The sequence below is a fragment of the Poecilia reticulata genome, linkage group LG23 (assembly GCF_000633615.1).
Source record: "Poecilia reticulata strain Guanapo linkage group LG23, Guppy_female_1.0+MT, whole genome shotgun sequence".
Classification (NCBI taxonomy): domain Eukaryota; kingdom Metazoa; phylum Chordata; class Actinopteri; order Cyprinodontiformes; family Poeciliidae; genus Poecilia; species Poecilia reticulata.
In genome coordinates, this window is record NC_024353.1 from 11,535,681 (window position 1) to 11,546,431 (window position 10,751).

Sequence of the window (10,751 nt, forward strand, 5' to 3'; positions counted from 1 at the left end):
CCCCCATCGCCTTATCTTGCTCCTCCTCACCGCCATGCAGTCTCCGGGAAGAGAAGCGGCATCTGGAGAGAGAAATTCAAACACAGCCTGCTGTAAGTTCATCACTGCACCATCCTGGACTTGGTTTCAGAGACAAGGATTACAGCTGTGATGGCAGTTTTAACAGAGGATAAATACAAGTTTTGCTTTAATCCTCCAACTGAGACTAATCCTTTGTGAACTCTGTGGATTTTTTTTTTTACAAGAAAAAATATATATTCTCCATCCTAAAGTTTGTAAAGGTTTATGCTGTGGGAATACGTAAAAACATCGTGTTTAATTGCAGGAGCGCAATTCCAACCGGCCCTGGCGAAATGTACTTGAAATACTATACAACAAGATGTTTTTCAACGGAATATTAATCCAAAGCGTATGATGAAATCCATTCAGATATGGCGCGCTAGTCTTGCATGTTGAAACTAATGAATAAATGTACAAAAATCAAAGGTTGACTTCTCTCTCCATTTTTTAAGTGTGTGATTAGACCACCTTAATAAAAGATTTATCTGAAGGCTGTTAAAATCTTCACCAGGGGTGCCAATTATTGTGGAGGGTACAGTAAATATCTATTATGCATCATAATCTTTGTTTAATTAAGGGAGGGGAGAGACACTAACTCATTGGCTCTCATTGTGCTGCTCTTCAGTATTAGGTGAAAGTTGTGCTTTGTGTAAAGAACTCTAATGCCACAGGCCACATTAAATCCCTATAATTTAGTCTCTTCACTCATAACGTTGTGCGGATTTGTCAAATCTAGCAAAGCCACCCTACATTAGCAGCAACAAAGACATCCATCTTGCTGAATAAAATATGATTGGATTTGCACGAGTGGACCAAAGCCCCCTAAGTAACTCTCAAAATGCTGCATCAAAATATATATTTAGCAGATTTTGTGTTTGAAGAGTAGTGTTTGAGCTTTGAACAGCTTGAACCGGCAACTGGCTCTGATGTCTTTCGAAGATAAACCACTGCACCCTTTTTTTTATTCTTTTTTTTTACTGATTTAGCCATTTCAGATTATTCCAAATGTGCCTCTCTCGGTTGTTGCTGTTCCACTAATGGCTGATTTTTATTACATATTTGGAGCCAAAAAATGGGCATGAAACACATTTCCTTCTTGTAGATAAAAGCAATCGCATGTCTACCTTGTTCATATAACCCACAATGATTTATGCGAATTGTGTGCACAATTTTTTAAGTAAAATAATGGAATATTAATCAGGCATTTCTGCTTCTAAAATCTGACTTCTGCTGGATCCTCTCCGGTGATCTGGGGTTAATTTTGTCGGTGCATCCTCCAGGAGCTGGAAAGCAACACAAACATGTTGAAGGACAAACACGATGCTCTGAAGAAAGAAGTGGCCCAGAGACAACTGGATGTCAGGTAATGAATTCATTATGAAGTCAGAACTTGTGGAAGCTTAGCTTCATAATTTACTTTTATTCTGCTGGAAGACGTTCTGAGTGGGAATTTGTCAGTGTGCCGCCTGGCATGATGTTTTGTGGGTTTTCAGTTTTACTTTTTTTCTTTTTTTTGCCTGTGTATCCAGATGTGGCACTTTTAACTTGGTCATAAAAAAAATAATGTTGTATTATTTATTAGGGCCTTGCGGACATTTTCACTCTTTTAAACTTTCTAATGTTACAACCACAAACTTAGATTTGTATTGATTTTTTTTTCTTTATGTAGTGCAAAACTGTATTATAGGAGAATTTTGGTAAAACAAATCTGAAAAGTTTGCCGTGCATTTATATTCAGCTCTCAAGAGTCTTGGAGAACAGACATCCTGACTTTACAGTTGCAAGTTATGTTTCTACTGCCTGTGTAAATCCAGAGATGTTGTTTTTTTTTCCTATACTTTGTTGCAAAAATAGTTTGTCTGGCTGCATGGAAAACATCTGGGGATGTATGTTTACAAGTCTTCCCAAACTTTCTCAAGCAGATTTAGGTCTGAACTTGTGTTTTTCACCACACGCTGCAAGCAAAAAAATTCATCTTGTGAATCTTGTTCCATATCAGTCTGCCATTTTATTTTATTTTTTTTAACCCTCCTGATGTCCTCGGGTCAAAATGACCGAGATTTGTATGTGTTTTCCCTATACACAGAAAATGAGGACAACAGGAGAGTTTTAAATAATTGCTTTCTTTAATAAATGTATCCACCTGAGTTATGGATGTCTGCCACCACTATAGAGTTGCCTTTGTCTTATCTTAAGTTTGGATGTTTTTTTTCTTTACTTACTTTTTTATTGTGTACAAGATTCTGTGACTTTTGAATTAAGCTTTTATTTTTGCATCTTTGCGTCCCGTGTGCCTATAATCGTGTCCTCGGACGTCAACATGGAGACGTTAATTTACATCAAACTATTTTTTTTTACATTTTTCCTTGGTGTCTTTTGTCTTCCTTTGTCTTCATGATTCTACTTGATCTCCAAATTTTCCAGGAAATCTTTGCTGCTTTCATTGAACGTCTGTTACCCAGATTAAGGTGGACTACATGTAGGACTTGAGTGATTTCTGAAAATGCTGGATTATATTTTTGGCTATACTCATTTTTGAAGTAATGTGTGATTTTCATTCTGTTTCATTGCTATTCCTCACTTAGAGCTAGTCTATTGGATAAAATCCCAATAGAATACATCAAAGTTTGTTATTGGAATGTAGAGGGGGAAAAAACCCAAAGGTGTGAATAGTTTGATAAAGGAAGTGTGCATGTTAAGTGTCCTGAGATAAACCAGCAGCCAGAAATAGGTTTAACTTTTGCTGCTTTGGGCTCCAAGCCTCCAATGAAACAAATGTTGAATATGTTATATAACCCGATAAAAGATGTCCACTTTTTAAAAAAAAAAAAATGCATGTTTTTGTATCCTCTCCTCTTAAAGACTCGTTATTCCATCTGCTAAATTGTGTTAAAGGAAAAATAGTTCTGATGAGAAATGCATTTGTGTATCTCTTTGTTTCTGTTGCATGTGCAGAACTCTGATGGAGGATTTGGAAACACTTGAAACGCTGCTATTAAAAGAACAAAAAGAGCTGGAAGAAAAGATGGAGATCATTGAAATCAAAGAGGTGCGTGCGTGCGTGCGTGCGTGCGTGCGTGCGTGCGTGCGTGCGGGTGTGTGTGTGTGTGTGTGTGTGTGTGTGTGTGTTTTCACGTGCGCACACGCGCGCGCGCGTGTGTGTGTGACTGAGCTCAGCCGGTGGCCTTAAAACCATAAATAAAATACATACAGCTCATCAGATTTCTTACATCTTTGGTTGCATTCATCTACATTGTTTCAAGGCTGAGAAAGCCCAGCTTGCCTGCATACTGAACCGGATAATACAGGAAACCGAAAGAAAGCGCTCTTTATGGGAGTAAGTGAATTTCATTCTTTTGCCATTTTTACATAAGTTACTAGCCAGTACTCTAAACTAACTACTCTACATTTTTTGTTCAATGGTCTTACACACTGTCAAACCTCCTTTAAAGTACAGGAAAAAAAACATCCCAAATCATGTAATGTCATGTCCCACAGCTCCTTGTATTAGCTCTTGTGTTGGCTGTATTTGTATTTTTAAAATGTCTATTATGCTTCACTAAATCATGTGCAATGTGTCTAAAAAATGATCCCAAACTCTGATGAATTGGAGTTGACCACAGGGCTGTCAAACAGGGGTAGACCTGAGTGCGAGGAAAAAGAAAATGTAAATTTGACTGTTGAAGAGAAAAGATTGCTGGCAAAGAAAATGGACAAAGTTGGAACACACAGCAGAATCAGCAGATCGTTGTGATGCTTTTCACAAAGATACAGATTCAACAAGATGTCACAGTTCCTGCTCCTTAGAAGTTGAGTGAAAAAAATAAATGTGAACAGACCAATCATACAAGACGATCATACAAGTTTACATCTGTAGAGTCCCATTTGCACCACACTGCCAAACAGAACTACAGAGTAAATACGCACATGCATGTTTAGTTTGAAACAAGTACTGGACAGCATCCCGTGTCCACAGTTTTACTATGATGGAGAATTTGGAATGCTGCACAAAATCAAGTTCCTACTATGATTTTCTAAGTCCAAACCTTAGTCAGATTTACAAAATCTCAACATGAGAGGGACTTAAATGTGTGTTAGCTTGCAAAAAGAAAGATGAAAATATTCCTCTTTTTCAGATTTATGTCAAAGAAACTCTCACCAACCACATTTTTAGGTGCACCTTGCATGTTTTCCTTTAATTCGTCCCTGCTTATATTCAACAAGGTGCTTGTATATTCATCAGATTTGACTCCATCTTGACATAATGGCACTGCTGCCTGCATGTAAGAATCTCTTGTTCCCAGAGGTGCTTATATTTGACTAAAATCTGGTGATGTTTTTCCTATTTATTTCCTGTTAGTTGTCTGGAGTTGCGCTCTGCTGCAGGTAGCCCATCTGCTTCAGGGTTAAACCTGGTGGGTGGTCAGTTATTGTATTCATCTTAAACTGGTTGTAATGAGCTATTATTGGCTGGATATTTTTATTTTTTTAGACAAGTCTGTGTGAAGCCTGTTGATGCTTTTGTGAAGCACTTTGAATGTTGCATGGCAGTTTGTGTCTGAGCATTTGAGGGTTTGTTGACGTTATGTTTTTGAAACTTTATGAGAAAATTCAGTTGAAACTGCTGGTATTTATATTATGAAATCATGAAACCATTTACAACTTGCACAAAACAACCAGGAAAAGCTTTTTTTTTTTTTTTTCACTCAACAAATACAATCAGCAGATTTGTCATTACTTACAGGTGGCAGAAATAAGCCTATTCTGCATCTGTCTGGGATTCTTTAGTGTTCCAACGGGTCTGTTGATTCTTTTCCAGTCTATAACTGGATCATTTCCTCTTTCTTTGCTTCCAGGGTCTCTGCTTAGTGAGTTTAGTGCTTCCAATGTGTCTTATTTTGCTTCTCAGACTGTTACGCTTCCGACATGTTTGTGTTTTTTGCCATAATCTGAAAGCATAACCCAAGTCATGGGAGATGTCACCAGGGCTGAAACTCCATTTCAACCATGCGTCTCTGGCATTAATTATTCATTTTTCCCCGATTCTAAATTTATATTTGGCTTCCAAGTAAGGCTGGGGACCTGTCTTCGTGAGCATCACAAGCTATGACTTGGGAAATTTAAAAAGCTGGAGGATTCCCGATGGTTGCGTTTGCACGATGATTTTTACAATACACGCTCTCGCAATACCTGCCTGAAATTTGTTGTATACGCATTTTCTCATCTCGCTAATTAAAACACCAGAGTGGCAATGAAGAAGATGGACTCCCTGAATACGGAGCTTTCGGAAGCGAAGCATCAGATGAGGTGTGTGAATGAGGGTAATCGGTTCCTGGAGGTGACGAGGGGGGAGGCGATGCAGGAGCTGGAGCGGCTCAGGGCCCGGATGGAGGCATGTCAGAGGGAGAACAGACAGCTACTGAAGAAGCAGGAGATCTGCAGGGAGGAGTCGTCTGAAATCATGGGCAACAGGTGGAAACTTTTGGTTTTTTTCCCTTTTAAGCTAAAAAGATGAAATATTAACTGTGTTTACCAGAGCACACTGCTTTATTTTCCATTTTTTTTAAATGTTGCAAGATAGTATTGTTTGTCAATGTGGTTTTGTTTTTGTTTTTTTGTTCCTACCCAGGGGTATTTTGGAAATGAAGCTGCTCAACCTCATGACTGATAGGAAGCAGCTCTACGAGAGCCGATCTTTGCAGCTCCAAAAGAAAAATAAGTAGGTATACCGAATCCATCTCTTTCTTTACAAGTAAGGAAATCCTTTTTGTTTCCTGTAAGGTATTTTGCCTTACAAAGTCACACAGGTCCAAGTGAACGTGAAATGAAGTTATTGTCTTCCACAGAACACACAACCTAAAGGTTTTTTTGGGTTTTTTTTTTTTATGAATTTTGTTTTTCTTAAGTTAACGCCGTTATCATACAGCAAAACTGAAAAGTTGCCTTTGTTAGTTGCTCTCTAATCTGAAATAACAAACCTTTTAGCTGTTGATGCCATGACAGATGGTTCTGCTCCAAACTATCTAAAGCTAAATATGTCTGACTAAATTTAAATTTGTATTTACTATTAAAAAAATTTTATTTTCCTTCCACTTTGAATTAATAGACTAGCTTGCAGAAGTTTTACATGAAATCCTGAAACAATACAATAAAATATGTGAAAAAGTTATGCACACTTTGGTAAGAAACTGTACTGGCTAGATTATTTTTAACAAGTTGCAGCAAACTAGCTTTAAACAGATGGAGGCTTGAACTGAGTTTTTGTTTTTCTGTATTGCCTGTCTTGTGACGTTTATATCTGGAAGGAATCCATGAATAATATCAACCAGCGATTTTTATCAACTTCGAGTTCTTGTGGAAAGATGTAAAAAGTAGAGCCTGGTGATGGATGGAATAAATATTTCAAAGGTTGTGGGTTTTTTTCCTCAGGCAGGTGGAGGCCCTCAGAAGGATGGAGCATGCCATATCCATGGCCACTGAGCGGCTAGCACACACGCAATCCGACTACAAGAACATACAGTCGCAACTGGTGTGTGAAATATTTTTATGTATTGCAAAAAAAAAAACAAAAAAAAATGTGTATGTTATTGCTGTATGTTTGTTTTGCACTCTCTTTCTTACTGTTTATTCAATGTCACATGCTGTTTTTATTTTTTCTGTAATTATGTAAAGCACCTTGAAATGCATGGCTGCTGAAATGTCAAATCAAATTTGACACAAATATAGCCTTTACGGAAGACTGGGAAGAAGAAAATAAGTTCTAATTGTGCTTGCCGTGTAAAGGACAGGGAAAATGCTGAACCTCTAAACTTAAAACAAATTGCTAAAATTAAGTTTTTAAGTTTATATATATATATATATATATATATATATATTTTTTTTTTTTTTTTTTTTTTTTTTTTTCAATAAATAGTTCAGAAAAGATTCCCAGGCTTTGGAACCAAGAAATGCTTAGTCTTGAATAACTTTGCAGAAAATGCATATTTCACAATATGCTGCGAGTATTTCCAATCTTCCCGTCATTCTACTGCTCAGCACAGATTTTTAAAGACAAAGCAGGAAGAAAGAATGAGGATCAGCCTCATTTGGAAATGCATCAGCATATATCTCGTGTGCAAACTGAAAGCAGAGGAAATCGCAGTGACGCAACGGGGAATTCACAGTTCTGCAAAACAGAAAACAAATGTGCTGTACGGAATGATTCAGTCACTTTTCCCCGTCACTGGCCATCACTTTACTGCTAATAAATTAGCGTTATGACCGCTCAGCGGAATCTGTTGGTTTACCACAGAAATGCATCTCGTTTTGAGCTAACCGGTGACAATTAACAGGCTTAGTATTTTCAGCATGCTACGTTTTTGTTTTAGCATTTATGCATCATCTTTATCGGACTCTTCCTGTGGCTGAAACAAAATCATATTGTCGGGAAAGAAAACATGCATGTGGCATTAACATCCCCTTATTTGTGGACTCGCCCGTTTAGGATCAAGGTGACGGTACAAATGAAAACACTTCTCCACTATCTCATCACGCAACCAAATGAAAGCAAAATTCCATCTCCCACTGCTGAGATCCAGGACCAAGTTTAGGCAGATGAAAGATCTCGCATGCAGATGAAATTTTAAACAGGCTCTTGATTTCCACTGCGCTCTGCTCTAAATATTCAGCTGGATGTCGTTCCCGAACGAGAGGCCAGCGCTCGGCAAAGGATGGAGCTGCAGAAGGAGATTGATGCGCTCGAAGCCGGCTTTGAAAAGCAGGTGGGGATGTGTTCCTATAACGGCAACAGCCTGAAGCGCTCTGAGCTCTGTCCAGGCTTCCCACACGGCTTGGAAGAGTTTGTTGGAATTTCATTTCAGTGTTTTAGTGGATAAGTATAGAAAAAGAAACGAGTGCAGAGAAATATTTGTATTTCCAGACATTAGTCTCTATCTTACTGCTTAAAGGTTTTTCTTCATTATGTCTGTTCCTTCTTTGTCTCCTTGCTTACTTTCTTGTAGCAATTCTAAGGGTTCAATTCTTTCTAGTGTCCCTCTGCCTGTCCTCCTTTGTCCCTTCTTTGTGTTCTGTCTTTTTTCATTCCTTCCATCCTTTTATACTTTTGCGTCCTTCCTTTCTTTCCACCATTTTTCCACCATTTCTTGTCCTTTCCCTCTTCTGTCCTAAAGATGTCATAAAGAACGCCTTTAGTGATTCATTTGTAAAGAAGACATCTTTTCTCCTTCTGTTAATGGGTTTTACAGACATCTTGTATTAATCTTGCAATTTCACCCAACTGTTCATGATTCTTTTAACTGGAGAAATGCGTTTCCATCCAGGTTTCTATGGCTGAAGAAAACCAGAAGAAGCATCAGAACGGGGTGATTCAAGAGCTGCTTAGGGAGTCAAATCACCTCAGAGAAGAACTCCATAACCTCGGATGTCTAACGCAGATCAAAGCGGAGGAGCGGAGCAAGAAGAACCGGGAACGTCTCAAGGCAGAGGTGCTAACTCACACAGACAAATTAAAATAAATTGGACATCCTTTGCTGTGTTTTTGTGTGTGTGGTTTTTATATATATTGATCTATTTAGAAAGGGTACTTTTTTTTTTTTATTTATATTGAATGTGCACCCAGAAGGAGAAGTGGGGTTTCAGAAAACCATAAATAAAACCCACACAGAAGTGATGATGCTGGAGTTTTACCTTCTTAAATCTACCCACAGCAACTGAGCGAGCGCTTCCAGCAGGAGCTCAGAGAGAGAGAGCTGATCATCATGGACCACAACAAGCTCAACGTGGTGCTTCAGCGCAGGTGTTGTTTTTGTTTTTATATTCAATATGCGCGTGTGTGTGTGTGTGTGTAAGGATGATGCTGCAGTGAAAAGCATGTCCTACTAATTGGTCATACTTCGGCGTACCGAACGCCTACAACGCCCCGCAGCGCAACAACAGGCTTCTCCAATGCATTCATTAAGGTCACGGCACGCAGACTACATACTGATGCCGCTTCGCCCGACGTGGAATAAATCCCTCCCAAAAGCAAAAACGCAGCAGGAGGATAATTAAATTTTTTTTGTTTATCCTCTCGTGGTTCTCTCATTTAGCGATCGCACGTTCACACGCCGCCGCATCATACATGAATTTTAAATTGTAACTGAGTAAAGTGTCATCCTGCGTGAAGATTCTGTTATTTTTTTTGTAGAAACAATTTCATGATCCACTGATCATTTGTAATGAATTTGAAATCAAGATTATCTCAATGGTACATTTCCTTATTGACAAACATCGAATCCTCAAACAGGTTCTTTTTTTTTTTTTTTTTTTAATTCAGTAGTTTTGGACCCACTACTTTTTTTTTAAATACAAGATGCTATAAATACTTGAAAGGGTAAATATAATCATATTTTAAAGCTGGATGACACCAAAATCTTAAGTGTGAAACCTAAGTGATTTAATTCAAAAATAAACTTTTCTGACACACAAATGTTTAAATAAGAAGCTCACTGCAACCTGCCAGCATGCCTAGGTGGGCCCTTTGTGGGGAAAAGGAGGGCAGACCAGATGGGTCCCATATGGGTTTGTCCGCGGGTTCCATGATGGCCCCACATGGGTTTGCCCATGTAGGGCCACCGCCCACATGGGCCCTACATGGTGGTGGTCCCACATGGGTTTTTCCATGTAGCGCCCATGTAGGCTGTGGCCCTACACCGGCAAACCCATGTGGGGCCATCATCGACAAACCCATACGGGACCCATATATCAGCCCTCCTTTCCCCCACATGGGGCCCACCTAGGTATGCTGGCAGGGGCTAGAAAACAAGAAAAAAAGTTTGTTAGGAATATGCTTGATGGACGGTTGGCAACGCAGGAAATTCGGGACAAGAAGTGAGCACTCATATTCTGCAATGGTCCTCCGTCTATGAAAAGTAGGTGGGATTTGTGTTGCTACAGCAACTGTATTGTTTTTGGTTTGGGCTTTTTCTCTGTCTGGGCCACAGACAGAGAAAGAGAAGAAGAGCTTTCAGATTGTAAAACCTTATCGTAATTTTAATTTCCCTTCCCTCCATCAAACATGTATCATTAGCTTCGGAAAACTTTAAGAGCAAAAAAAAAAAAAACACAATTCTTGAGACTTTCAGCTGCTTCCATTCACTGTTCCATTGTTGTTGTTTTAAAATGAAACCAGTGGTTTGCTATTGCAGATGCCTTGTAGCTGAATGCAAGCAGACTTTTTGTATTTTTATTACAATTATTTCTATAATTTGTCATTCCTCACAGTGGTGGTTTACACACTGAGCTTACAGATGCTTTTCATGTCCTCTGATGGAGTGCTGGTTTGTTGAGTCTTTTGAGCTGCTGCTCTCAGCTGGCTCTTTCCCTGAGTTATTCTTGCTCACTGCACAAATCACCATACAAGTCTCAGCCTTATGGACTTATGGACCACTCTATAATTCTCTGATGTCTGACTTTTCGCGTTCTGTGTGCAACAAGGATTTTGCCCAGTTTCAGACGCATTCATGGACATCCTGCTTTTTTGCTTTTACATAGTTTAAAAAATGGAACTAAGAGAGCCACAGTTCTAAACTTGGCTATAAAAGTAATAAAAATGATATACGAATGGTTTTTAGAACAATTTTTAATGACCACTGGCTAAATATTGTAAACGGCTTTGCAGAACAGACCAAATGATATACGTCTATATATATATA

At 38.8% G+C, this 10,751-nt stretch overlaps 1 protein-coding gene across 4 annotated transcripts in view; it reads left to right on the plus strand.

The window, feature by feature from the left end:
* Window positions 1–10,751, plus strand: part of ccdc146 (coiled-coil domain containing 146) — a 74,656-nt gene that overhangs the window by 21,449 nt on the left and 42,456 nt on the right. For all 4 annotated transcript variants that reach the window (XR_532743.2, XR_532744.2, XM_008400969.2 and 1 more), the window contains exons 4-13: window positions 41–92; window positions 1,341–1,423; window positions 3,016–3,109; window positions 3,324–3,397; window positions 5,305–5,532; window positions 5,690–5,779; window positions 6,490–6,589; window positions 7,728–7,820; window positions 8,379–8,543; window positions 8,766–8,854. Coding sequence is in view for 2 of the 4 variants with exons in the window: in XM_008400969.2 (XP_008399191.1) it covers window positions 41–92; window positions 1,341–1,423; window positions 3,016–3,109; window positions 3,324–3,397; window positions 5,305–5,532; window positions 5,690–5,779; window positions 6,490–6,589; window positions 7,728–7,820; window positions 8,379–8,543; window positions 8,766–8,854 (1,068 nt within the window). In the remaining 2 variants the exon portion in view is untranslated. The remainder of the gene's footprint in view (window positions 1–40; window positions 93–1,340; window positions 1,424–3,015; window positions 3,110–3,323; window positions 3,398–5,304; window positions 5,533–5,689; window positions 5,780–6,489; window positions 6,590–7,727; window positions 7,821–8,378; window positions 8,544–8,765; window positions 8,855–10,751) is intronic.